This window comes from Sporisorium graminicola, chromosome SGRAM_4 (genome assembly GCF_005498985.1).
Source record: "Sporisorium graminicola strain CBS 10092 chromosome SGRAM_4, whole genome shotgun sequence".
Lineage (NCBI taxonomy): Eukaryota > Fungi > Basidiomycota > Ustilaginomycetes > Ustilaginales > Ustilaginaceae > Sporisorium > Sporisorium graminicola.
Window position 1 is genome coordinate 212,743 of NC_043734.1, and position 27,128 is coordinate 239,870.

General features: G+C 57.8%; 7 protein-coding genes across 7 annotated transcripts; 3 read left to right on the forward strand and 4 right to left on the reverse strand.

The window, feature by feature from the left end:
* Positions 1-2,401: 2,401 nt before the first annotated feature.
* Positions 2,402-3,823, forward strand: EX895_004547 (uncharacterized protein; the record flags this gene model as incomplete). The annotated part of the gene is made up of 1 exon (XM_029885141.1): positions 2,402-3,823. One exon carries the CDS (start codon positions 2,402-2,404, stop codon positions 3,821-3,823), a length of 1,422 nt encoding a protein of 473 aa, XP_029738383.1.
* A 123-nt stretch (positions 3,824-3,946) lies between these two features.
* Positions 3,947-6,238, reverse strand: EX895_004548 (uncharacterized protein; the record flags this gene model as incomplete). Its single annotated transcript, XM_029885142.1, has 1 exon — positions 3,947-6,238. The coding sequence occupies one exon, from the start codon at positions 6,236-6,238 to the stop codon at positions 3,947-3,949; it is 2,292 nt and encodes a 763-aa protein (XP_029738384.1).
* Positions 6,239-7,932: 1,694 nt separating this feature from the next.
* EX895_004549 (uncharacterized protein) lies at positions 7,933-9,732 on the forward strand (the record flags this gene model as incomplete). The annotated part of the gene is made up of 1 exon (XM_029885143.1): positions 7,933-9,732. One exon carries the CDS (start codon positions 7,933-7,935, stop codon positions 9,730-9,732), a length of 1,800 nt encoding a protein of 599 aa, XP_029738385.1.
* Positions 9,733-11,157: 1,425 nt separating this feature from the next.
* On the reverse strand, positions 11,158-11,925 carry EX895_004550 (uncharacterized protein; the record flags this gene model as incomplete). Its single annotated transcript, XM_029885144.1, has 1 exon — positions 11,158-11,925. The coding sequence occupies one exon, from the start codon at positions 11,923-11,925 to the stop codon at positions 11,158-11,160; it is 768 nt and encodes a 255-aa protein (XP_029738386.1).
* Positions 11,926-16,401: 4,476 nt separating this feature from the next.
* EX895_004551 (uncharacterized protein) lies at positions 16,402-18,300 on the forward strand (the record flags this gene model as incomplete). The annotated part of the gene is made up of 1 exon (XM_029885145.1): positions 16,402-18,300. The coding sequence occupies one exon, from the start codon at positions 16,402-16,404 to the stop codon at positions 18,298-18,300; it is 1,899 nt and encodes a 632-aa protein (XP_029738387.1).
* Positions 18,301-18,808: 508 nt separating this feature from the next.
* EX895_004552 (uncharacterized protein) lies at positions 18,809-19,414 on the reverse strand (the record flags this gene model as incomplete). The annotated part of the gene is made up of 2 exons (XM_029885146.1): positions 18,809-18,976; positions 19,088-19,414. 2 exons carry the CDS (start codon positions 19,412-19,414, stop codon positions 18,809-18,811), a joined length of 495 nt encoding a protein of 164 aa, XP_029738388.1.
* Positions 19,415-19,907: 493 nt separating this feature from the next.
* On the reverse strand, positions 19,908-26,656 carry EX895_004553 (uncharacterized protein; the record flags this gene model as incomplete). Its single annotated transcript, XM_029885147.1, has 2 exons — positions 19,908-26,434; positions 26,512-26,656. 2 exons carry the CDS (start codon positions 26,654-26,656, stop codon positions 19,908-19,910), a joined length of 6,672 nt encoding a protein of 2,223 aa, XP_029738389.1.
* Positions 26,657-27,128: the final 472 nt, after the last annotated feature.

A 27,128-nucleotide genomic window follows, 5' to 3' on the forward strand; every position in this document is an offset into this window, starting at 1 on the left:
AACACCGAAGTGGCATGTGTCTGGCTCAGCTGGACTCTGTAACGCGCGGGTCTCTGCCGGGACGTCCTGACTTTCAAAGCGGAAGTGGCATGCTTTGCAAATGTTGCTCTTGCTTTTGCTTTTGCTGTTGCTGTTGCTGGTGCGGTGGATTGCGTGTGTTTAGTTAGTGCGTGCGCGTAGCCAAGTCGCGCGGATTGTCGCCAGCGAGGCAGCACGCAAGCGAGCAGGCGAGCACTCACTGATACACACGCGTTTCTTGGAAGAATGTTTGTCGCGTCTGTTGCGTCGAAAAGAACCTCTGCTCAAGTGCTGCAAATTCTCTGTCTGTTTCACTTCGGCGACTGTCAAACGCTCGGCGACGATCATTCTTTGGCGTCTTTTTTTTTTCTCCCCTCTCCATCTCGCTTTGCCTTTCGTCAGCATCGGTCGTCAGGCTGTCAGAGGTGCATGACACACTGACACTTCATCTGGGTTGATAGCCGATCGAGAAGCTCAAGTGCGCTTAACAGTATTCAGTCGCCACGACGCCCAAGACCTTCGCCGTCTTGTGAAACTGTGACCTCTTTTCACAGGCATGAGCAAAGTGGCGCGTCAAATAGTGTCGGAGTGCGGCGTGCAAGTCTCGTTGTAAGGAGGCAGCAAGGGAGTCGAGGTACTCCTGCTCCGAGACTGCGTATAGCGTCAAGTAATTTTGCGAGAAATGAGGCCGAGCCATTCCGAGCGCTGGTGCAGGTGCAGATCGAATTCCTGCCAGTCGTCGCGCGATGAGCCGCCAATTTCTTTGGCAGCTTCGGCTTCGGCTGCGACACTACACATCGCTGGCCTTGACGATCATCAGAAGGATTGTCGTACGACCTTGGTTGCTTTTTCTTTGCAATGATCGACGTCGAGCATCTCTTGCCGTCGGTCAGCTGCTCTCGGTACCTTCGGGAAGGTGAAACCAACAAGTTTGCTTGGCACGCCTTGCTCCGTCGAAGCTTCGCTGCAAAATACAATCACAGCTTCACGCTCGATCCTGTCCCGGAGCAGCGGTGGGTGCCTTACCTATGCCACTATCAACGTTTCTACAGGCAGCAGAGGGACACTAGTCGAATGGACCATAGCATGAAAACGCGCGGCGGCGACTTGAAAGATTGCACAGCACTTTGAATCTTCGGCCTCTTTCGGGCCAGTGGAAAGGTAAGGGCAAAAAAGGCCCAGGGAGGTCAGCTGCTGCTACTGCAGGTCGGCAGTACCCAACTTGTCCCGCTCTTGAGCAAAGACGACGTCAGAAGTCCAAGGGATGTGCGCGTTGCAGCTAGTTCAAAGTGCGTCTGCGTCGGCCTCTTCTTGTCGTTTCCCGTGTTCCAACTCTACCACTGAGTGGAGAAGAACAGCGAGCAGCGACCTGCTACGTCCTTCTGCACGCAAGAGCCCGTCCCGCATCGTCCGGTCTGCCACGGCTCCAGCGCAAGGCAAGACCGGTAAGCTATCTTCGCCTAAAACAGCACAGACCGTCGGTCGACACTGACCAGCCAAACACTGTCGTCTTGATCGGGGCCTCTAGGCGAGCTGATGCATTGCGAGCAACCATGTTCGAACCGAGCAACAAAACCTTGTTACCCTGTTCGCCGAGGATTTGTTTTGCGTGACGGGCTGTCAGCGCGTTCCCGAGCACGCGCAGATGCCAAGCTTTGGTCTCAATCCCATTTGTTCTGGCGATCTTTTCCTTTGCTTCCTTTATCCCCCCTATTCTCTTTTTGCCACATTACTGCTTTGGCGCTCCGCTGAAGAGAGCTTGTGCTGCCACCGCCAGTGAGCGGCTTGCATCTTGTACAGATACGCCACAGTTTCAATGCACTGCCGTCGGAGTGCGGCGTGAGTTTTGCCGAGAGCATGGCTTGCCAAATGCACTGTCGATCATCTAGGGTCCGTCCCCCCTTTTAATTTATGGCGCCCTTCTGCCAGCCGGCCCTCCGCGGCCATCCATCTTGGACGATTGCTGGAAACGGAGATCCAGCACATAGCTGCAGTCGTCTATTCGGCAGGTCGCGTGACGTCGAATGGTTGGTTGGTGTTGGAAACAAGGACAATAGTGAGTTCATTGCTCGTGCCAGGTGAGATCTTCGGTTATTTTGCAAAGACGTACGATTTACAAAACATTAAAAGACACAAAAAGAAGGCACTGAAAAAACGCAAGAATATCCGCCCGATTTGTTCAGCATCGGTGCGCGATATCGACAACGAACCGACGATACTGTACGTCACGTGGCAAGCGCTGCTCCACATTCGAGATTTTGTGCTCAGTCTACACCTTCTTTGTGCTCAGTCCACACCTTCTTTGTGCTCAGTCCACACCTTCTCATCCTCGACTGCATCGTCCACACTTCTCACCTTTAGAAAGAAAGCCGGGATCGCAACGATGGCACAAGTCAAGGCAGAACCGAGCCCAGCCAGGCCTACGCCAGCCTCTGCTGCGGACGGTGCTGTCGCGGGTCCATCCTATACATCGGCATCCATGCGCCAGACCGATCTGCTCTCCACCCCGACCCTCCCGCCACCGTTCGGCCCCTCGTCCGCATACGCGCAAACATCCCAAGCACGAAACTGGCGCTTCAGCCCCGCTGTCCTCTCGCGCACTCGCTCCGACTGCAACGCTGCCGCTCGGCGCCAGCTCGAAGCGCTCCACACCACTTCCGATGCGCCCCCGTTCCTGTCTGTGGACGACGAGTTGGCGCTCATCGCGTACTACCTCGTGAAAGTGGGGCAGATCGTACACGCGCTTAAGCTACCCGAGCTCGTCGAGGCGACGGCCACCACGTTCGTGAAGCGCTTCTACCTGCGCAACTCGTGCATGCACTTCCATCCGAAGAACATTGTCATTACGTGCATCTTCCTCGCGTCCAAGGCGGAGAACTACGCGCTGAACCTGTCCGAATTTGCGCGCAAGCTCGCGGGCAAGCAAGCGAGCGATGCGGGCGTGGTAGACGAGTACCGCCGCATCGTGTTCGACCTAGAGTTTCTCATCTCGCAGAGCTTGCTGTTCGAGTATGCGGTCACGGGCGCGCAGAGGGCGCTGTACGGGCTGCTGCTCGACGTGCAGTCGTTGAGCGAGCCGGTGTCCAGGGAGGACCTGCACAAGCTCGCTGCGGACGCGCATGCCAAGCTGGCCAGCTCACGGCTGACGGATGCCGAGTTCATCTACACGCCCTCGCAGATCGCGCTCGCGTGTCTCCGCGCCGCCTCACCCGCCACGGGTCGACACGTCGTCTCGCAGTGGCTGGACGCCAAAGAAGCCACGGCACGCACCGCCGTCCTGCAAGCCAAGCGCCAGCGCGAAAAGACGCGCGAGCAGGAGGCCGCGCGCGCTGCCAAGGCCAAGATCGCGCTCGCTCGACGCACAAGAGGCAAAGCAGGCGCCAAGGCGGCCGAGGACGAGCTCGCGCTCGCGTCGGCGCAACCGACACCGGTAGTGGAGTTCGACGAGGCGCTGCTCGAACAGCAGCCGCTCGGCCTGTCGAGGCTCGAGATTGACGCGGCGCTCGACGGTGTTGAGGCGCTGATCAACCGGCGCGAGGTGGGCGGGTATACGGGCGATGGCAAGGGGGCCGAGGATCTGGAGAGGATCAAGCAGATCGACGTACGCCAGAAACAGTGTATGACGCTCATGCTCGCCGCGGAGGAGGGGGACAAGGCGCAGCGCAAGCGACAGCTCGAGGAGGGGGTCAAGGTGGAGCCGGGACAGGGGCAGGGCGAGGGCGGGAAGCGCGCGAGGAAGTCAGCTGTTGGGTTTGACGATGACGAAGACGAGGATTTGCCGCCAACGAGCACGGCGGAAGGGTAGAAGCCGAGGTTGTCACACATCGCGAACACACGGGCAATTGCAGCAAACGAAACAGTACGAATGGGTGACACATGTGCAGACTCGTAACTTATACACAAACAGATCAGCCAACGAGGCGCTTGTCTACTTGTCCTTCTTGCTCTTCTTCTTGGGTGGTTTGGGGATTTTTGCTCTGAACTTGTCCTCTGCCCTCTTTGCGATCGCCGAGAACTCCTGGATGCGTTCACTGAGGTCAAACTGGTTAATGTCGCCTTTGGTGTAGTTGCGGATGCACCACGTTTCCTCGTCGAACAGGAACTCCCACGCTCCGTCCAGCGTAAAGGCGTTCGGGTTGATGTACACATCGTCCGAGAGCGTCTTGACATCGAGGATGCCTCCGTTGAACCAGGCGGGGCGGCCGAGCGTCATGGTGTCGAGCACACCGTCGCCGTCGTGGTCCTCCTTGTCGGCGCCAAGGAAGTGCAGGGGGTGTTCAGAACAGAATTCCTCTTCCTCCTCGAGGTCGGATTCGGACGGGTTGGCGTCCTTGAGCGTCTTGTCGTCGAGTTTGGGCTTGGTCTCTCCGGGCTGGACGCCTTGTTTGAAGGGATTCTTTTCCACTTTGGCCGCCGGGATGACGTCGCCGGCTTCGTCGAACTCGACCACTTTCGCAGCGTCCCTCTTGACGATCTTCTTGGCGGCACCGGCTTTCTTTGCTTTCTCCTCGGCTTTGGCCTTCTCCACCTTGGCCTTGGCCTTGGCAGCTCGTTTGAGCTTTTCGGCTCGGGTCACCATCTTTGTCGTGCCGATCGCCTGAGCGTACCGGGGCACAAAATAGTACGGGAACTGCGAAAGCTCGAATGCGAGCCAGAACGACTCCTTGTCTCCCCACCATACGCGATAGGTTGTCTTCTTCCTGATATCGCCCATGTTCTGCCATGCGGTGAAGAGCAGGGCAGCAAACACGTCGGTCTTCCGCTTGTCGACGACGACGATCCCCGACTCTTGCTCAAAGATGCCCTTCTTCTTCCAAAACTCGCTCGATGCCAGTCGCGGCGAAGGTCCACGCTGGCCCAGCTGGTTGTTCATGAATTCCTGCACAACATAGTCGGCACCTTTGCGCACGTGATCGCGGTCATGGAAGAACAGTGTGCCCGTGTCGAGGTAGCCAGGCTCCTCGAAGAAATGGTTCGGGTCCTCGAGCATGATGGCATCGGCATCGGCTAGCATGACTTCAGTGAAGTTGGTAGCGAGCACAGCAAACGGCTTGATGGCGAAACCTTGACGTTCCAGTTGGACCAGCTCAGGATCAAACAGGCCGAGCGCTTGGAGATCGATGCAACGCACGTTGCGGTGCGCCTTGGTGAGGTAGTCGCGGTACTTGGGGGGCAGATCCGAGTCGCCGTAGTAGTACAATTCGACGGGGATGTCGTTGTGGTGCTTTTCGCGGATGATCGAGATGAATTGAGAGGCAAACACGGATCCCTTCTTGCCGAGCGACATGACGATGCCCCGGGATCCAGGCTTGATGGTGGGACCACGACCAAAGGCACGCGAGACCAGCTTCGAACCAGAAGCGCTCGAGTACTGCATCGGCTTGGCCTGCACGGATGCTTGCCACCACCTCCTGAGTTGGTTGATGCCGGGCACAAACGGCCAGAGGGCTCTTTCCATGCGATCAAAGTTGGGCAGGGTGGGGTGATGCAGCATGTGCGAATACATTTCGGTTCGCAGACCCATCTCTGCAAAGCCTGCCTTGTCCCTGGCACGCACAGGGTGGTGAATGACGTGGTCGATCCAGTGGTTGAGGAAGACGGCTTCAGAGGCCTTGTGACTGGCTATGCGGCCGTTGACATCGACATCGACGGGGGCCGTCGGTGCAAGCAGTATCCTCACTGAAATCAACAGCAGGAGCACAAGCATCAGAATAGACTTGGGGGACGTCCAAGCTCGCAAGTGGGTTGCCACGTCTCTGCGACCCTTGCGCGTGTAGAGCATGTACCTGAGCGAAGGCAATCCCAGCAGGCTGCGATTGGACATTGCGCCAAAGGCTGTCGGGGATGTCTTTCTGGTCCTGAGGCCATCTTCATCCGCATGCGAGGCGAGCGATGCGACGTCGGTCTTGGTGTCGTCCGAAAGCATCGTGGAAGGCCTGTGCAGGGAAGGACGCGGTTTGGCACCCTTTGCTTGCGAGCCGATGCCACGCATCCAACCACCTAGCAGCGTGCGCTCGCTCGACTTGGCTTCCAGTTGCTCGCCACCAAACGGGTTTGACTCTGGCAGGACAAAGGTGGGAGTACTTGGCGAGGTAGGTGTCCGCTCATATGCTCGCTGCATTATCGGCTGTGACTCGGCCGAACTTGCGGCAAACTGGTAGGAAGCGGCTAGTGCTGGCTTTGCTGGGACCGGCGACGAGGCAATGTAGTCCTGGACCATGTTGGGGGCTTGTAGCTGTATTCGCTCAGCGCAGCAAGAGAGAGAAAGAGAGAGATAGAGAGAAAAGAAGAGAGAGAGAGGCGATGCCTGTGGGCCTCTGCTCAGCTTGATGCTGACGCTAGCGCGGACGCGGGATATGGGAGTCGCGGAGGACGAGGAGGGTGTGGTGGTGGTGATGGTAGGAAGACGGAGATGCGCTTGCAACAAGTGCTTGAGGCTGGTCTGTTGTGACGGTGGTCAGGAAGAAGCCGAAAGCAAGCTCGAGGGTGGTTTGAAAGGCAGAACGAAACGGAGTCCGAGGGTGTAATACAGGGAGGAGCAAGGCCAGGGCGTAGGTGCTTGTCAAGCGGCGTCGGGAAACGCAAGACGGGACGGCACCAGCAACAATTCTGACGGAACTGAGCACACAAAGACCCTGGCAGCAACGTGTGAGCAGTATGTCTGTTTGCGTCGCAGCAAAGGCGATCTGTGTATCAGAACGACGGCGGATGAGCTTTGCAGCTGGGATGCACACGGGAAGCCCACGCGAGTGAGTAACACTTTTGTTTGATCAGTGCATGCTTGGGCTGTATGCATTCAATCAAGGTCGTTGCCCCCGTCACTGGCTGTTTAAGCAACAAGACCGAACTGCATCTCTTGGTCGAGGCAAGGCCAAGGGCAGACCAAGGGCAGGCAAGGTCTTGTCTATCGCCTAGAATGCCAAATGCAAAGCGTGCTTGCGACTCGGTCGGGCGAAATGGATTGATTGTACTGTATTGCATTATTCAAGATTTATTTTTTTGACAGGCCGAGACCCGGCTTGTTTCCACTTCATTTTTTTTCTTCTTTTCTTTTCTTTCCGATGTCAGCGCTCTTTTTCTGCGCTCGGCCTGAACCCCGAGCGCGGCCATCCCCTGCTTTCCCCAGCGAGCAAAGCGACAAAGATCGACACTGGTACACAGATTCAAGATCTCGAGGCGCCTGTCGACAACAGGAATTGAGACCCAAAGACGCTTGCTCGCTCTCGCTCTCAATGCTCCCGAGTAAACGCGGTGTGGCGGTCTGGCTAGCGTATCGAAAGGGTCTTTGGGCTGCAGTATCTTGCCCTCCCGTTCCCGCATGTTCGGAGTTCACTCACTCGCCCGGTGCCATAAGTGTTCCGGACCCTTACCAAACGGTTGGAGCAATTTTACACGCATGAAACCTTCGAACGGTGCTAGTCGCGATCTGATCGCTGTTACACGGTTTCTGCTGCTGCTGCTGCTGTTGTTGTTGTTGTTGACGTCTGTGATGGCTGGGTGATTGTGCTGTACAGCTCTTTTCAAACTTTCAAACACAGAAGCTAGTGTGATCTGGCCCAGTCAAACACAGGAACTAGTGTTATCTGGTCCAGACTAACTTCACTTTGATTCATTCTTGAGAATCTTGTCGGCGTTCGAATTCACGACCTGTCGTGCCTGCTCCCTTCTTCGCTGCTGATTTCCGCTCCATTGTTCTTCTCCACCATCTCTACTCCTGGCGAGACGTCAAGGGTATATCCGCTAGGAGCTGCCCCTCCCCATCTATCAACCCCCTCTGATCGGCCCCATCCTTTGGTACAACTTGCTTCGCTTCGCAACCGGCTCAGGATCGACGACAGCAAGCAAGCAGGCAAGCAAGACCATTCAATACGACGAGTGTAGCTGCAAGCGTACCAGCTCCTCGAGCCAACAACCATGGTCGTGACCAACTTTTCCAGCATGCTCCGATCCCAGAACGGCAGGTCGTTGGGCGTCAAGCTGCGCATCACCACGGGCAAGATCAAGGCGTTCTGCCTGTTTGTCTTTGTCCTTTGGCTTGTGCGATTGGCATTGCAAGTGCGCCCATCCCTCTCGCCACTGTATGCCAAGCACGTTCGAGAGCTCGATGCAGCCGCACACGATATTTGGATGGACTACATCGTCACACATCCTGTCGAGGTCGACGAGAGGTACGGTTTCAGGGAGATGGGCTTCCGCGCTCACGCTTATGCAGAGATGGCCAGGACGCACCACATAGGCCAGCTGGAACGCATTGAGGAGAGGCTCTGGTCGTTCGCCCCGGGCGCTGCACAGATTCGAAAGCAGGCTCTGCAAGTAACTCCCGTGCGCCCCGCCGATGCCGGCAGCAAGCAAGCATCGTCGAATGCACCGCCCTCGGTCGAGTCGATCGTGAAGACGCTCTTGAAAAAGTCAGGCAGTCTCACGCCGAATCAGACCTCGGAGCTTCTCACAGCAGCACAGATCGAGGACGAGGCGAAGGGCGGTAAACGACGAGGAATCGTCATGGCCGTGTCGCGCTTTACGGTGCTTGCGGCCATCCAGACCATCACGGTGCTCCGAGAGATGCACGGCTGCCTCCTGCCTATCGAGATCTTTTACCACACGGACGACGAGCTGCCCGCTGCGCTCGTGGAGTTGCTCAAGTCGCTCGGTCGTGTGACGGTGCACGACATTGACACTCTATCCAACTTTACCGCAGAGCTCGAGGACGACGCAGGTCGCTACCCTGGTCTCAAGGAGACGTGGGAGCGTCAATCGCTTGCACTCCTCGCTTCGTCCTTCCAAGAGATACTCATCGTCGAACCGCAAGTCGTCTTCCTCCAAGACCCGGCCGAGCTGTTCTCGCATCCCACTTTCGCCAGCACGGGCACGCTCTTCTTCCGCTCCAAGGCGAAACCCGTGGACAAAGCGTCTCAGTTCCTTGTTGCCTTCCTCAAACGTCAGATCGATCAAGGCGCACCTTCCAAGGAGCTGGCCGAGAGTGCGTTCTACTCGCACTCGATCGGATCGAGGATGGACATGGACGTCGTGGTGCTCGACAAATCCAGACCGGGAGTGCTCTCTGCGCTGTTCATGAATGCATGGATGAGGCGAAAGACGGTCAGGGCCATGTTCTGGGGAGCGTACCCAAAGATGATGAACGAAGGTCTTTGGCTCGCCTTTGAGCTGGCCGACATTGCCTATGCGTTCGAAAACACATGGCCAGGCGCTATCGGTAGATTCGATGGCGAGTGGGACGATCACTCTCCCGTCATCTGCTCGCCGCGCACCATCCAGTTCCTGTCGCCCCACGTCGCAGAGGGCAAGCTGTCGCACAAGTACTTTTCCCTCTTCCAGTCGCAGAGCAGCAGCAGTAGAAAGGGTACCATGGGCAAGCCTAAGGCGATCGCTGCGGGCGAAAAGCCGTTCTGGTTCCACGGCGGCTTCCTCGTTCCCGGTGAGAAAGTCGAGAAGTACTACACGCCCAACGTGTATGCCCGAAACATGCCTCCGTACACCAATGTCGAGGAAGACCAGACCGGCTCGGACAACTGCCTGTTTGGCGCCACGCTCAACAAGCTCAAGAGCACCACTGTCCCCGCGGCGTTAGAAAAGGCGATCGAGATTGCACACGAGGCATTCAAAAAGCACCAGCCAGTCTTGGTGTACTACGCCCCCATCCCCAGGCTTCAAGCCGAGCCATCGCCGGGTGATAAGGAGGACGACGATGAGTAGTGCGCCTGTTTTTACGTTTTCTCCTGTACACGTCTCTTGTCACTAGTCACAGTTCAGCGTTGTATTGCTCCGTCGGAATCTCAGTCTCTCATTTGCATTTTTTTTATAAATATCCCACGACTGCACAGCAAGAGGCGCGAAGGTTGCAACCAAGACACGGGCTCACAGATCAAAGCACCGGTGCGGACAGAAAGGGAGAGAGGAGGTACCCCGATGCGAGACGCGAAACCGGTTCGTCGAGCAGCGATGATCGGGGGCCCGGACGGCGGCTATATGCATCTTGGGGATCTGCAAATTGGCCAGCTCTGCAGGATCGCCGAGCGTCTCCCATGCGTGAGACGCGGGAAAGGTGGAAAGCAAGGGAGCAACGTGGATCTGCAGATGCGCTTTCGTCGACGCTCTCGCTCTCGCTCTCGCTCGCCGCATCGAGCGCGACGGGAAAAAGAAAGAAAATCCAAAACAACCCAAATTCTCACACGCAGAAAGTGGCGCATCGCAGTGGCGCATCGCTTGTGGCTCTGTCTCTCTGCCATGGGAAATTGGTTTACACTAAGCAGCTGTCAAACTCCGCACAATACTGTAGTGTCTCTCCGACGTGCATGCATCTCGTTTTCTCTGACCGAGCGAGCGGCGTCGGTGTTTTTCTCCCGTTGCAGTTGCGCGCTCGGCTGCAGTACTTGACATCTACCCTTTTTACCCTTACTGAGTCCGGAGCCTTTCTTCGATTCTCTCGGTGCTCGTCCTGCAGGCCCAGACCGGTCTCGCACGTACTGTATCTCGACGCTATGGTGCTAGCGGTGTTCAGAAGTGTTACGCGATCATACACCTAAGACTCTCAGCCAAGTACAGAGCGTGTGCCGCGCAAGAAGCGCGCTCTCATACTAGCCTGCACGTGAGACAAGGGTGCTAGCTTCGCACTCGAGTGCCTCGAATAGGCCCGTCGACGGGTGAAACCTGGCTAGTACAGGGTTTCTCAAATCGAGCCAGCCAAACCGTGCCTGAATGGCCACAGCTCAGATGCATGACTTGTTCCTGCTCCCCGTCGTCCTCTCAGAGCCCGACAGATCCTTATCGTCCCTCTGTCCAATAGTTCAGAGTAAACACACCTGCTCTAGACGCAGGCCACAGCCCAACCGCCCGCCTAGCAGCCCCCTAGCACCGTTCAGATACCCCAAACCAAACCCAACGCAAAAAAAAAAGACTAAAAATGGGGGACAGAAGCCATACCTATTATTCCCGAAAGAAAAAAAAGCTGCAAAAGATATGAATAGGGCCAACAGAAGGAACGTGTAGGAAAAGATGAATGGCGAAAGGGCAAAAGGTTCAACTGCGAAGACGAAGAGATTTGCACCCAGACGTGGTGACGATAGTGTGTGTATGCGAGAGATGCGAGTGGGGTCTAGCGCGAACTAGGGCTGAAGGCGATTAAGCGCAAGTCTTGTTCTTGCGGCACTTGCCGCTGATGCAGGCGTCGTTGAGCGAGCAAGGCTGGTTGCGAGCACGCTGAGCACGGCAAGCGCTGCGGTAGCAGAAGTTGGAAACACATCCCGCGTTCTTCTCACAGGCCTGGTTGAGCTTGGCGAGACCGCGCGAGGAGCACTTGTTGTTGACGCAGAAGCCCGACGTGCAACCCTGGTCCTTGTAGCAGTACGAGCCCGGAGTCTTGACCGTCTCGCACTTGCCGTTGGAGCAGAAGGCACCGTCGACGCACTGGGTTGACTTGGTGCAACCCGATCCCTTGGGCTGCGACGCGTTGGCCACGCACTTCTTGTTGATGCAGTTGCCGTTGACACAGCCCGAGTCCTTGTAGCAGTTGGCACCGTCCTGCTTGATGTCCTGGCATGCGCCGCGGTAGCAGTACGACGAGCTCTTGCACTGGGCGTCTGACGAACAGAACGAGTTGTTCTGGCCCGTTCCCTTCTGGGGGACACACTTGCCCGCGTCACACGCTCCAGTGGCACAGTCACCGCTGCTCTGGCACTTGGTACCGGCGGTCTGGCTGGGGCTGGCAGTGTTGATGGTGCTGGTGGGCACAGCGGTACCCTCGGCACGCCTGTTGTACTCATACAAGGTCGGGGTGATGTTCTCGAACACCTCGCGGTCGACCAGGTGACCCGAAACGGGCTGAGCCACCTGCAGAGCCACAAGGGCAGCTGCGACGACGAGGAGAGCGGCACGGACCGAAGTTCGCATGGTTGGAAAGTAGAGGTAGCTACCGGCTAGAAACCCGAGAGTGGTGAAGAGGGTGTGTGTGTGAAGGGGAGGGGTTGGGGGAGTGTCTGGGATGAGAGAGGAGTGCTTGATATGATGAGAAGGAAAAAAAAACGTGATGAGCAGATGATCAGGCTACAGTCTATATATGCTGTCTCAAGTGATTACGAAGGGCCCGGCCCGAGGGGTGAGAGCAGTGGAGAAGGACGTCTTGTCAAGGGCGGAGTCGCTGAAGAGCGCTTGTTCGGAGCACAAGAGCCTGGCTCTCGTTGTTGACGCTACCCTCTGAGCCTACCAGCGCACCAGGAAAGGCCCAAGGAAAAAAGAAAAAAAAAGGGAAAAAAAGAGGAGAACTCTCCCTGACAGCAACAGGAAAGAAAACAGGCACAAGTAGACGTACCTGCTCAGAGCGGTCCTTGCTCGACACTCTTGCTAGCCGTCTCGCCCAGCAGTCTCGCTGCAACGTTGATCCTTCTGCACAACTGCAAGGCAAGAAGTTGCCCAAAACATGGTCCGGGCCGTACACCACGCTAGACCCATCGAGCTGCCACGTTTATCCAGTGGCAGCTTTTGCTCGTTCATGCGGCCTGGTAAGGGGCAGCGACGAACGCGGTCTGCTAGAGTGCGTCCGAGCCTGCTTGGCTCTGCTTGGTAGACAAGGTAGAGTTCAAATGAATGCACTCGAGTACCGATCGACATGGGCTTGCATGGGGCCAGGAAGTGTTAGGATGCATGCACATTTCGAGAAACTTTCAAAGCGGAGTTTGGGGTTCGGCAGCAACCAAAGGGATTCTTCCTAGCGATGATCGCCCACACCGAGATGGCCGTGGACGAAGTCAAGACGAGAGCGGCAAGTAAGCCCGGTTGCGCGACATGGTCAGGGAGCCGGTTGCGCTTTGTGACAACGCCATCACCATTTTGTTTTGCCGTTGTGTTCAAGCTGTCGCTCGGCCATTTTCCCTCGTCGGAGACTCGATTTTCGCACCACCCAAACCTAGAGCCAAAAGAAAAAAGGGTAAAAGAACACACCGAGACAGGCCAAAATGGTCCGGTTACTGTATGGTCATCCTCGTCGCTACTAGTGGAAGCTTGGTGTCCTTTTGTCCTTTTGTCCTAAACTCCCTTGTCTCGAATTTTTGAAGATAGCGCGCTTTCCTTCCCATCTCGCTACTCCAGCTCCAGCTCCAGCCGAAGTCCATCTAGATTGGCCCGAAGTAGGCTATTGTAACAACATCAGCCCCAGCCTTTTAGATGTGAGCTGCAGCTCCTTTGTTGAGCCTGCTGGGCTGGCTTACCTTTTGCAAAGCTTCTAGGGTTCTCGTAAAATTCCTGGACCTCTACCCGGTTCAAATCTGGTTCATCGCCATACGGACAAGATCGGTGCATTGCTTGGAGACAGACCCAATGCAGACAAGTATAGAAGACGATGACACCTGTTTAGCATTGTTAGGCTGGGAATGAAGCTAGGCGAGTTGACCGTTCGAGCTTGAAGACTTGCATCGAGGCCTGTCGGTTGCCCGACTGGCTGTCTTTCGCTGAGCACGAGTCATGTGCTTTGACAGACCGACGACGGTTTGACCGAGCAGCGGCTGTGATCGTAAAAAGACTTAGCGACTGGATGCAACGCAGTAGCAGACGTATGCAGGTCTACCCGGGGAGTGTGCAGAAAGCAGCCACGAGGCGGTTTTATCCAGCTGCACGATGTGCATGCTCTGAATCAGCTGAGATTCTTGGTCGAGCGCCATGCAACGCCTCGAATGTCAAGCGGCCTTACAGTGCTTGGCAGGCTGTCGGTGCTTCCGCATCGGCATACACGATAAGCCTTCTCCCCCCAAAGGGATTCGGATGCGACCTTACCCGCGCACATATGCGCTAAACAATGCTTCGACCGAGCACATCGATTCTCCCTTGTTTCGAACAGAGAAGGTTCTGGATGAGATGACCGCGTAGTGTCCCTTGGTTCATGCGCAGCAGTAGCGCGAACAGTTCCACGGAGTCCGACGCATCTGCTCTACGATAAGGGATGTGCACATCGCTTAGCGTTGAAAGCTGGAGAGGCTTTGCGACGATGCAGTCCTGGCTGGCTCCGAAGCTTGTCAAGGAACCAATAGCTTTGTACTGTATCCTCGCACAGCAGCCAATCGACCGAGATGTACAGTACTTTTTGCTTTTCTCTGCTTTTTGTTTTTCCTTCTAAATATTTCTCTTCCACTTTCTGCACAATGAGATACTGTATAGTGCATTTACAGCAAAGTGCAGCTACGTGCGTGTTTTTTCCGGCGATCCATTGTTGTCATCTCCACGATCGGCCTGTTGCACAACACCTTGTCGATGTTCATCCTGTGATGATAACACAGACCTTTCCACCCAGAATGGTTGTTGAGACAAGCAAGGGCGTGTGCATAGTACTCAATCAAACGGATAAAGCGGCCAGCCAGTCTGTACCTCGCGCTGCCTGTCTCGCGGACGGGGGTTTTTTTGCCGTTCGACAGAGGAAGATCGCAGTCCGCCATTGGCGAAGATGTCGTTGAAGGCACGACACTGAAGAAACGCGGAGATGGAAACCGGACTGCTTCTATGTCCAGCTTCGCAGCTGGCCTTCGATGGCCATGTGTGCCCTCGATTTCACTCCCAGTTGCAAAGGAATGCACTGTGTAAGAAGACAAATCGTTTTCAGTCTGCGAAGTCAGGCACGCAAGCTTCCCGTGTCACGAGAGATCTCTACTGCTCCGTCTCTTCCGGTGACGAAAGATCGGTGACGATTCTAGTCGAGACATCTCCTATGCATCTGTGTCTGCCAAGCGTGCTTACGAGGGATTCAATTCATAGCTTTGTCTACTTAGGTCTCGCGGTCCTCGTAGCTAATACAGTAGCTCTGTAAGACCTGCTGAAACCAATACTCCTCGAATTGTGCTCACTGTGCCTGAGATTCGGATGGCATCTTGGCTTTGACGGGAATTCTTGTGCGTCAGCAGCTGCTGCGTTGACGGGGCAAAAACGAAACACAAGTGAAACGGGTACGTCCGGGCCTGTCAAGGAGGGTAAACACCGAAATCGAGCAACGTCGAATCTAGTTGGGTGACGCGCTATTGAAGTCAAGTAAGTGCTTGGCAAAAAACCAATGATCTGCAATAGGCAGGAAGCGGAGTCTGGAGCTCCACAGCTGCCACGCAACACGGGAGATTGGACCACGAGGCGACCGCAGAGCAGCAGCGACCCTTGTCCAGCGGAGGTGCAAACCAGGCCGAGGCACATGAAATCGAATAGAAGTGCATGAATTCCAGTCTGATCTCACTTTATTAATCAACTGTCGCCCTTCGTTCAAGAGATATCCCTCTGCCACAGTATTGACCGGCCACCTTTGCGGGAGTTGATCTGCTCCTGAAAGGGTGCACATTGTTCAAAAGCCACTAGCGCCACTTTGTCGATCCTCAATTGCTCTTGTGCAGCTGCGGTTCAAGCACCGAACAGGCTTATCGGATCGAAGCTTGCTTTCAACTCGCGAAGTTTTCAGACTTGCCTCTCTCCCCTTCGCAGCCTGTTGGTCGGCTTTGCTTCCGTAGCGCCACAGTCACGCCACGAACAGGCCTGCTCATCTACCGCGGAAAAACATCTCGCTGCCCAAACTTGCCTCTTGCATGCTGTCCTCTTACCAACACTACCGTTCCTCTTCATTTGATTGCAGCTCGTTCCGGAAGCTTCTTAAGACAGAGTTAAATTGAATGCTTGCATCGGTCCGACGTACACCGTGTTGTGCAACGCCGATCATTGGTCCTTGTGCATAATGCTGTAGTTGATGTGGGTGCCCTCTTATAGAATCTCATACTGCCGCAGTCGTCGCTGTACTGTATGCATCGGCAGCAGAGATCGAAGTCGATACCATGTGCAACCCGGAAAAATTGGGGAAATTTGCCGATTCGACATCTTTACGTTTTGATGTTTGTTAGAGCGACATGTTCTATTCTTCTTTCCTCACGACTGTCGTGCGAGTTTAAAGTTAGTGTTGGTCTCGATTTGCTGCGCTGAAAAAACGCGTCGCGCGCGTAAATGAGCCAAAGAGGTGTGTCCCCCTCAATTTTTGGAACGGAGAGCGCCACCCGCAAAATGCGCAGCAGCAGCAACAGCAGCGCAGCAGCGGCAGAAGGTGTGGAACTCTCGAATCGCGACTCAGCTTCTCAGTTCCACCGAGCGCAAGAAGATCCAAGAGTGGAGCTCGATCGCATCCTTCTATCGTCTGTACCATCATCTCCCGTGCTGATCATCCATCCGTTCTTCTCAAGCAGCACTCGTCGTACCACAAGCGCAAGCCACGCACACCAGTTGCGTCTTGATCTTTGCAGTCTCGTCTAGCGCTCGCAGATTTTCACTCCTGCTACATCCCGCACCTCGCGAACCACTTGTCATTCCGCACGTCGCCCACCGTCTTTGCTCCACTCGAGAGCCATCGCTTCGTCCGTCATGTCGCTCAACGACCTGTCACAGGGCGCCATCGCCCAGATGATCCAGTCTGCCGATCCCGCCAGCTCAGTGCAGAACCCGGTCTGCCAGATCCTCAGCATCAAAAAGATCCAGGCCAGCGCCACTTCCGCATCCAACGTGGGCGACCGCTACCGCATCATTGTCTCGGACGGTGTGCACTACGCTCAGGCCATGCTTGCCTCGCAGAAGCGTTCCATGGTCGAATCCGGCGAGCTCGAGAAACACTGCCTCATCCGCGTCTCGCAGTACGCCAGCAACTCGGTGCAGAACCGACGCATCCTTATCCTCCTCGATCTCGAGGTCGTTCACAAACCCACCGCCGAGCGCCTCGGCAACCCTACTAATGTCGACGAGGTCGTCAAGACCGAAGGCGGTGTCAAGCAGGAGAACGGCGGCGGCGGTGCTAGCGCGCTCGGCAACAGTGCACTCGGCAACAACTCTTCCGCCGGCAGGACCACGCCTGCCACCTCAGCTGCGGGCGGTGGCGGGAAAGCAGGAGGAGGGGGCGGTCGTCCCGGCGGCAGCAGCATCCACGCCGGTATGCCCATCTACCCCATCGAAGGTCTGTCGCCCTACCAGAACCGCTGGACGATCAAGGCGCGCGTCACATCCAAGTCGGACATCCGTCACTGGTCCAACGCGCGTGGCGACGGCAAGCTCTTTTCGGTCAACTTGCTCGACGACAGTGGCGAGATCAAGGCCACGGGCTTCAACGATGCCGTCGACCGCTTCTACCCGCTGCTGCAGGAGAACCACGTGTACCTGATCTCCAAGGCGCGCGTCAACATTGCCAAGAAGCAGTTCAGCAACCTGCAGAACGAGTACGAGATCACGTTTGAAAACTCGACCGAGATCGAAGAGTGCACCGACGCCACGGACGTGCCCGAGGTCAAGTACGAGTTTGTGCGCATCAACGAGCTCGAGAGCGTCGAGCCCAACCAGACGTGCGACGTGATCGGCATCCTGGACAGCTACGGCGAGCTGAGCGAGATCGTCTCCAAGGCGTCGCAGCGACCCGTGCAGAAGAGGGAGTTGACGCTGGTCGACCAGGGCAACCGCAGCGTGAGGCTGACGCTGTGGGGCAAAAACGCAGAGACGTTCCCCAACAACGCCGGCGTCGACGAGAAGCCGGTGATCGCGTTCAAGGGCGTCAAGGTGGGCGACTTTGGCGGACGTTCGCTGAGCATGTTTTCCAGCTCGACCATGCTCATCAACCCGGACATCACCGAGTCGCACGTGTTGCGTGGATGGTTTGACAACGACGGAGCACACGCGCAGTTCCAGCCTTTTACCAATGCCGGCGTCGGCGGTGGAGCCATGGGCGCAGCGGGCGGAGCGGGCGGCAACCTGGCCGAACGACGCAGCATCGCCCAAGTCAAGGACGAGAACCTGGGCATGTCCGAGAAGCCAGACTACTTCAACGTGCGCGCCACAGTCGTGTACATCAAGCAGGAAAACCTGTACTACACGGCGTGCCCCTCGGAAGGCTGCAACAAGAAAGTCACCCTGGACCACGAAAACAACTGGCGCTGCGAGAAATGCGACCGCTCCTACCCGGCCCCAGAATACCGCTACATTCTCTCCACCAACGTCGCCGACGCCACCGGCCAGATCTGGCTCTCCGGCTTCAACGAGGACGCGACGAAACTCATCGGCATGTCTGCGGGAGAGCTGCACCAGCTGCGCGAAGACAGCGAGTCCGAGTACAATGCCGTACTGCACCGCGCGGCCAACCGCATGTACCTCTTCAACTGCCGCGCAAAGATGGACACGTTCAACGACACCGCCAGGGTGAGGTATACCATTAGTCGCGCCGCGCCCGTCGACTTTGCAAAGGCAGGCGCCGAGCTGGTGGATGCCATCCGGGCGTACATGTGAAACAGCGGTGCGACGAGGAAGTGTGGGTTGCATGTTTTCTGTCTTGTCCTTACAATGCATTGATTTACCGTTTCAGGCGCTTGTTCGGGCGGGAACCGCGCTCGGGCCACGACATGGGGAGGGGGGTGTGAAGCCGTTCGTGCGCGTGTAGAGGGGTGTGGTGTTGTGTTGAGGTGATCCGTGTGGCCAGGGTCTGGCTTCGCAGCATTGAAGGCGGTGGAGCCGGTGCTCGGCCAGCGTTGAGGCGTGCTGAGAAAAGAAACACACAGAGCATCTGAGATCGGACCGCTGCGGTCGTCTTGAGGTCTGCCAAATGACTGCACACATCGAATGGATCCTCTAGTCTCGCCCACGGTCGCGCACACGTTCATTCAGCCCTCAAGACCGTCGCGCACACACGATTTCACCCATCCCATCCCCCCTCCGAATCCACACGCACCCCTGCAGTAATCGGCGGTGGGGTGTGGGTGGTTGAGAGGGCAGATTCCTCATACGCGCACGGCGCTGGTTAGAATGCAGCCAGGAGGTCGGCCAGGTCGTCGACCTGCTGTTTGCGCTGCATTGCCAGGTTCGAGTCTATGTTGGTCCAGCTGCGCACAAACTCGGCGGGCGAGATTTCTTCGCACGTAAAGTCGGCCAGCAGTTCGCGTCTCTTGAGCAGCAGGTCCGAGTACGACTGCGAAGCGATGCGAAGCGCAAGAAAGAAAGGCGAAACAAGTAGGGGCAAGGTGTCAGTCACAAAGATGGTCCTCGGTGATCGTATCAAGAAGAACAGCCGTCGACGTACGTAAAACAGCTCCGAAATGTCAGTCAACGCCTGCCTCGGGTTCCAGTTGCCCACACCGGCCTCGCCGCCACTGTCCAGCTGGTTCAGCAAGTGCGGGATATCTTCCCAGACACAGCCCTGCATCTGCGAGACCGTTGCTTCGCAGGTCTCGAGCGTATCGCGCAGCGCCATCAGCGCCTCGTCCATCGTCTGCGGGCCAGACGGCGAGATGTTGCCGTTCGCCACGTCGGTGAGCAACTTGCACGAGGCCGCGAACGTCGTGTCGAACTGCTGCGCGAGGGCGTCGCAACGGTTGATCAGTGTCAACACCGGGTGCGCGGAGGTCATTGTGAAGCGACGCGAAGGGGTGTACTCAGCACCGTTGCAAGGGCAAGCGTGACACGTCGAGGTGCAGGCCGTGAGAGCTGGGTGTGCGATGTGGAAAGCAGACCGTAATCGAGCAGGACGGTGGTACAATTGTGATCGTCGCTCGTCGTCAACGTTCGTACGAGGCTGTAGTGTAGAGGCGCGGGTGATGGTTAGATGTCAAGCAACAACGACAACACCAACAAATTAAGAAACACAAACCAACTTTTTTCTGCTCCGCTTTCCTCCTCCACACGCACGCGCATGTACATTCATACATTCTTCCAAAATCCTCATCCGCTCACACTAACCCCCACCATCTCACCCTCATCATCGTCCCACACTTCCATAAGAAAAGCCCAGAAATTCATTTGTATGTCTACAGAAACGTTCAATTCGCCCCATCTTCTTCCTCTGCGTCTGCGTGGTGTGTGTGCTTCGAGTCCAACCCCTGAGAGTCCCGTCCGTCTTCCTCTCAAACAATAGCGACCAACGACGACAAATAGTCATCTGCCGCTGCCTGCACAGAATCCACCTCCAACGCCGCCGGATCCCACCCTCCGTCCCTTTCGCCTCTACCTCCGCCCCCACCACCAGAAACGGCGCCGCTCGCCAACAGCCCCGCCCCGATCGCCTCCAACTTTGCCTTCACGCTCGGCTCCACCGCCGCCGAACCGGTAGCAGCAGCTGCAGCAGTGGTGGTGGTCGCAGTGGCTGTAGCAATGTTCACCAAGATCCGCGAAAGGTTAGTGATCCCCGCAATGATCTCGGTCCTCGCCACCATGTGTGTCCTCTCCCCCGCCTTGGTCTCGGCTGTAAAGCACGTAGCGCTCGACGAAGAATACGAGAGCAGAGCATTGACGCCAGCAGCCAACGTCGGCAGACGAGCCGCATACCGTTCCGCCTTCTCCAGAGCCAATTGGCGCGTCTCTGGCTCCGCAAACAGCGCAGCCAACGATGGGATCTCCCTCGACGCGGCCACGTAATCGATGTACAGCGCCGCGCCATCCGCCCAACCTGCAATCTCGTCCGCTGGATCCCCGCCTTCCACTTCCAGGTAGAAAGGCGAGAACAACACCGACACCAACTCGTGGTCGCCCCGGATGATGGCTTCCGGTGCCAGGTGCAGCGCAGCAACGTTGTGCGCCGCCGTCCAGTTGTGCGCTTTGAGCAGCAGCTGGTACTCGCCGTATCGATCGTCCCTAGCGCGTGCTGCATATGACTTGGCCTCGTACAGCCACGATTCGGGCACCATTAAACGGCCGCAAAGGAAGTCACGCTCGTCGTCGAGCTTGGTCACGTTGCGAGCCAGTAGCGCCTTGATCGCTGCCTCGCGGCTCTCGCTCAGCTCCAAATGCAGCAGCACAAAGGCAGACCACTTCCACAGACCCAGCAGCTCGAGCTGCGTCGCATAGGCGGATGCCAATGTGTCTGCGCGTGCAGAGTTGCCCTGAACCTGCTTCGACCTTGCCGCCTCTTTGCTGTCAAGCATGTCCGCGTCGTCCCCGTCCTCCTCTGCAAGACCAAGCTCGATGCGATCGCCAAAATCACGTCGCTGCAGCACGCGAGACAAGAGATTATACAAGTGCCAAGGCAGGCGCGCATCGACATTCGACGCACCAAACGCACACGCGTTCAGCGCCGGCTCGAGACCATAGGCCGGGTCGACGTACAGCTTGAGCAGCTCGAACATTGCATCGCGATCATACCCGCCATGTTTTTGCAGCAGCTGGCGCAAGCGTGTCGCGCCCAAACTCGAACTCTCCCGATACCATGGCAGAGGCGGAGCGATGCCGGCACCAGCGGACGCGGAAGGCGCCACTTGCGCCTCGTAGCGCTCAAAAGAGTGCTCCAGAGGCGCCTCGTACGGCGCCTCGTACCATAAAAACATGCCAAACGCTCGCTTCCAGTCCAATCCTTCGCAGATGGGCAGGTCGCCCACCTGATCAATGGGATCTTTGGTCGTTCGCGAGTCAGTGCCCTTCGAGACAAGCACGTTTCCTGAAAGCAGCTCATACACCCGGCGATGGTCGCGCGTGATGTGGGCGTCGACACCCTCCTTCCGCCACGACAGCAGCTGCTCGCTAATGTCGGCACGAACCTCTTCGTCGCCTCCCGCCTGGGCGATCAGCGTCGCAAGGCGCAAATCCCCCGCTTCCAGCGCAGCATTGACAGCACGCTCCACCTGGTTGCCGCTCAGGTAGCTGAACAGCAAGGCGGCGCGTCGAGAAGCAGCCACGTGCGAGCGCGCCTCGGACTCGACCGTGCCGGCCACCGTGTGACGCAGCCAGTCGGACAGCGCTGCTTTCCTGCGCATGTTGCGGATGCGATCGGCCGTCGCGGTGGGTGCACCTTCGGGCACATGCAGCTCGATCTCATCGAAGAGCGCAACTCCAAGTCGCCACAGGCTCGCCTCGAAGCTTCGATCCTTGTGCTCGAAGGATGTGGCAAAGTGTCGGAAGCGTGTCGCAAAGTCCGTGTAGGCCGTCGGCACGCCGTCCTCGTCGAGCTCGACGTTGGTGTGGTCGAGCTGGACACAGAGCAGCTTTTCCGCCTTATCGGCCTCCTGTTTGGCCGTCTCGGCATCCTTGAACAGCTTGACTTTTTCCAGAATGAGCGTCGATGTCGTTGTCGAGGCCACTGCATCGGCGACTTCCGTTTTGGTAGCAGAGCCACTAACAATCCTGCCATTGTGCACCAAGACGCCGTCAGGTCCCCATCCGACTCGAAAGCTGCGTCCGAGCGACAAGCCGGCATCGAGTATCTCATCATCAGCTGCGACGGCCTCGGACTGAGCCACATCGAGCTTGCGCAGTTTCTTGGCCGGTTGCTGTTCTTCTTGCACTCGCGGTGCCTCGACTGGGCGGTCGTTTGATGGTTCGACTGGCGCAGCAGCTAGCTTGGTCGGTGTTTGTGCGGATGCTGTGGCCGCGATGGCCGAAGGTCGAAGGTTGAGCGTCTTCTTTTGGCTCAGGCTGGCTCCCGTTGATTTGGCAGGAACGACAGCAGCGGAAGCTAGTTTACTGTCGTCTTGCCCAAAAAAACTCGCCTGCATCACCTGCACGCGTCGCGCCTCGGCGGCGTTGCCCACCGTCGACATGGCTCGAGATGGCGTAGCGCTGCCTCCACGCTCGCGACCGGTAGCGCTCGAGGAGGGCGTCCACTGGCGCTGCTGACGGCGCTTGGCAGCAGAAAGTGCCGCTGCTGCAGCAGCTGCCTGGCTTGCATCGTCGTCGGTGTCCATATCGCCATCATCGAGCGTCCGCAATGGAGGCGGCGCATCGTCGTCATCGTCGTCGTCTCCATCGCTCAGGTGGAACACGCCGCCGACAACCGACGCGTCCTGATCCGACAAATCCTCTTCATCGGCAGTCATAGAAGCAAGGCGCTTACTAGCAGGTCGCTTGGCATTGTTGCCACTACTCCCTCTGGCAGCTGCAGCGCGCTTGGCCTCGCCGTCGCCGCTAGCAGCCGCCTCTTCGTCCTCGTCCGCGTCGTCCAGGCCGTATCGACTAAAGTGCTTGACTTTGAAGGTCCAGGTGCCAGACTCTGGTTCGAAGTCAACAAACTCGGTCTCGGGCTTGTTCTTGAGCTTGTTAATCATCTGCTTGACACGTGGATGCTCGGCATCCTTGATCGGCTCGCGAGTGGCGCGGTCGGTAGGCCAGCACGCTTCGAGGCTGACACGCGCAGGCACGTTGAGTCCTGTGCCCTGCTTGGCCTTGATGCCAGGCACAAAGTTGCGCTTAGCGCCGTCCTTGGGGTTACGAGGGTCATAGTCGTCCTCCTCGGGATACACGACTACCTCCTTAAGCCGGATCTGGACGATGCCTCCCACGATATCGTTGAGGTCGTCGATCGAGGTGAGGTCGACGGGTTCGAGGAACTCAATCTGACCGACACCTTTGCGACCGACAATAAAGTTGTGCACGGCAGCGAGCTCGTTGTAGTTGGCGGTGCGGAGAGCAGCGAGCGAAGGCTCGGTGAAGTATTCACCCACCTTGCCCGACGAGGCGGTGGATCCATTGTTGGCAGTGCCAGCTGCGGTGCTGGATGGCGCAGCGAACGACGACTCGAGGTCGCGACCCTGCCGCGGCACATTGGCCTTTGCAGCCGCCGCCGAGACCGTCTTGAGCGGAGTGTCTTCGACAACACTGGAAGACGCACCGCCAAGGAAGTTTCCACGACGCGAGGGAAGCGACGAAGCAAACGAGAGATCGCCACCGCCAGGACGTACAGATTCAGCACGCTGCTCAAGGGCCGGGCTGAAGGTGACGCGGCTTGCTGAGCCAGGCTGAACAGTGCCACTGCGGAATGCTGAAGCACCGAGCGAGCCGACGGCTGGGCTGCTGCCTGTGTCAAAGTGGGGCACACTGCCGCTGCGCCCGATGCGCGAGGCAGAGAAACTGTTCTCTCCGGCATCGTCGAGCACCAGGCGCTTCGCCGACGGTCGCGAAACAAAGGCTTGCGAAGACAGTGGCTGGCTGTACTCGTCGCTCAGGCCCTTGAAGAGAGCAGGTGAACCAGCACGTCCAGGCGTACCAAAGCGAGCGTGTGCGCCCGGAGTGCCTTCTCGGAACGATCCAGGTGTCCCCTCGCGGACAAAGCTGGAGCTGCCGAGACCCGAGGCACCAGGCGTCGAGCCGCGCAGGCGGTTGATCTTGTTGGCGCCACGCGGGCTGGAGCGGAAGGGCGTGGTGAGAGGCGGCTTGTTCTTGGGGGCCACGTTGAAGGGGAGCGAAGCACCGTTAGCCGCCGAGCCCCCAGCAGCGCCATTGATCGGGTTTGAGGCAAAGAGGCTGTCGGTGCCGTAAGGGTTCGCGTCAAGCGAAGCCTGAACGGTGGGTTGCTGCTGTTGGTTCTGCAACAAGCCTGGCTGCTGCTGGTTTTGCTGCAACTGGCCGAAGAGACCTCCCGAGGCTTGCTGGTTCTGCGCACCGCCGAGACCGCCAAAGAGACCGCCGCCGGTAGCGTTCTGGGTAGAGCTGCCAAAGAGGCCACCGCCCGTGTTGGATGCGCCCGTGTTGCCAAAGAGCGACGAGCCTCCGGTGTTGCCGGCACCGCCGAAAAGTCCTCCGCCAGTGGCACCGGTCGAGGTCTGGTTCGATTGGCCAAAGAGACCTCCTGATGTGTTGTTCTGCGTCTGGCCAAAGCCTCCTCCGAGACCGCCGGCACCTTGCTGCTGGTTGTTCTGCTGGTTGTTGCCGCCGAAGAGCGAAGAGCCGCCGCCTGCACCAAACGAAAAGCCGCCGGTGGCTGGCTTGTTGGCCGTGCTGCCGAAGAGACCTCCACCGGTCGATGCGCCAGCGCCAAAGCCAGTGCTACCCTGCTGACCCGTCTGGGTGCCTGCAGCGCCAAAGAGACCGCCAGAGGCTGGCTGCGCGCCCGTCTGACCTGCTGGCTTGGCGCCAAAGAGACTACCTCCAAAGCCGCCGGTGGCGCCAGTCTGGCCGGGCTGCTGGTTGGCCTGCTGGTTGTTGTTGGCGCCAAAGCTAAAGCCTCCTGTGGTACCTGCAGCACCCCCTGCGGCTGTGTTGGTGCTGCCAAAGAGACCACCGCTGGGCTGCGTCGAGCCAGCCCCGCCAAAGATGCCGCCAGTGGCAGCAGGAGCGGCGGTAGTGCCAGTGCCAGCGCCTGAGGTTGCACCGAAACCTCCCCCTGCGCCAAAGCCGAAAGCGGGTTTGTTCTGCGTAGCTGCGTTGTTATTGGCGCCGAAGCCGCCAAAAGTGCTGGTTGCGCCGGCCGTCTGACCGGGCTGTGAGGTGGCAGCGCCAAACAGGCCACCAGTGGCAGGCTTTTGGCCGAACGAGAATCCGCCTGTGGTGCCGGTGGCACCAGCACCAAAGCCAGTGCCCGTCTGACCGGGCTGCTGCTGGTTGTTGTTGGCACCAAACCCAAAGCCGGTGGAAGCGGTCTGAGCAGGCTGGGTGGTGGAGGCGCCAAAGCCAAAGGCGGGCTTGTTCTGCTGCTGCTGGTTGTTGTTGTTGGCACCAAACGTGAAGCCAGTGCTGGCAGCAGGCTGCTGAGGTTGCGAGCCAAAGCTAAAGCTGGAAGAAGGCTGCTGCTGTTGTTGCTGACCGAACAGGCCACCAGTCTGAGGCTGGTTCTGCTGCTGACCAAAGAGACCTCCGCTGGACGTCGAGGCGCCAAAGCCGGTGGTGGTAGGCTTGGCCCCAAAGAGACCTCCGGCCTGCTGCTGGTTGTTTTGCTGGCCAAAGAGGCCGCCGGATTGCTGCTGTTGTTGGGGTTGACCAAAGAGACCGCCTGAGGCTGTCGTGGAAGGGGTAGCACCGAAACCGGCGGAAGACTGCTGGGGCTGACCGAAGGCGCCGGTGGAGGCGTTTGATGCGCCAAAGCCAAAGCCAGTGGAAGGGGCGCCAGTGGCACCAGGGCCCGCGTTGCCCTTGGATCGGCCCTGCTGATAATCCATGAGACGGAGCTCCTCGATGCTGTAGTGCGAGTAGGCGGGCATGACGTTGATGGCCTGCTGGACGTCCCAACTCTTGCGGTCCTTGATGTGCTCTGTTGGGGTCAAGTCTTCACGAACCGGGTCGTAGGGAACCGTGGCAGTGCCCTGTGTGATCTGGCTGGGAATTGCGCCGGCGGCAGGCTGGCCAAACGCACCGCCTGTCGCACCGAATCCACCTGCAGCTGGCTGCTGTTGCTGCTGCTGTCCGAAAAGGCCGCCGGTAGCTGGAGCCGCTGAGCCAAATGTGGACGCGCCAAAACCACCAGCCGCTGGCTGTTGCTGCTGCTGGTTAGGAGTGGAGCCAAATGTAAAAGAGCTAGTACCGGAGGTCGAAGCGGGCGCGCCAAAGCCACCGAAGCCGGTGGCGCCGGCGGGACGTGCGCCGAAAGCGCCTGTGGTGGATGCATTGTTATTGTTTGCGCCAAAGCCGCCAAAAGAAGGGGTCTGCGTCTGGGAGGGTTGCTGTCCGAACAGACCACCGCCGGTCTGGGCAGCTGGCTGCGCTGCGCCAAAGCCACCTGAGGATCCAAAGCCTAAAACAACACGGCAGAGTGGATGGAGTATGTCAGCACACCTAGCAAAGAAGCGATCGAGTATAATGTGTACTCACCTGTGGAAGCGCCAAAGCCGGTCTGAGCAGGCGTAGTGGGCTGCTGTGGTTGACCAAAGAGACCACCAGCTGGCTGCTGCGGTTGCTGCTGCTGTTGCTGGTTGTTCTGCTGGCCAAAGCCACCGAAACCGCTAGAGCCAAACATGGTGGAGGATGCGGTCAGGCGCTGGGCGCGGAAGTGAGGAAGTTACCGCGACGTCGACGCGCGATCGAGCTAGACGGCTGCGACGGATTGATTCAAGCTTTGCACTCTTTTGTACGCTCCGAGCTAGGCGCGAAACGATAAGGATGTGCACGCTCGTGAGAATCCTGGATCAAAGCGATATGGTGGGAGAGGAAGAGGTTGGCGGTGGTGATGGAACGGTGATGGAATGGTGATGAGAGCTACGTTGGAATTGCTTGTGGCTTCGGCCCAAAAACACAGAAAAACAGTCGCGAAGGTCAGTGCTCTTCCTCTCTACAGTCACAAAAAAGGGAAAAAAAGGACTCCATCTGTCTCCCTCTCAGAAGATCACACACCTCTCGCTCTTCGCGTGTCTCTCTCTGGCTCTGCGCTTCCCGATCTGACATGATCTGACGCGATCACCTCTTGGAGTGCTTCGGATGTCGGAAATTTG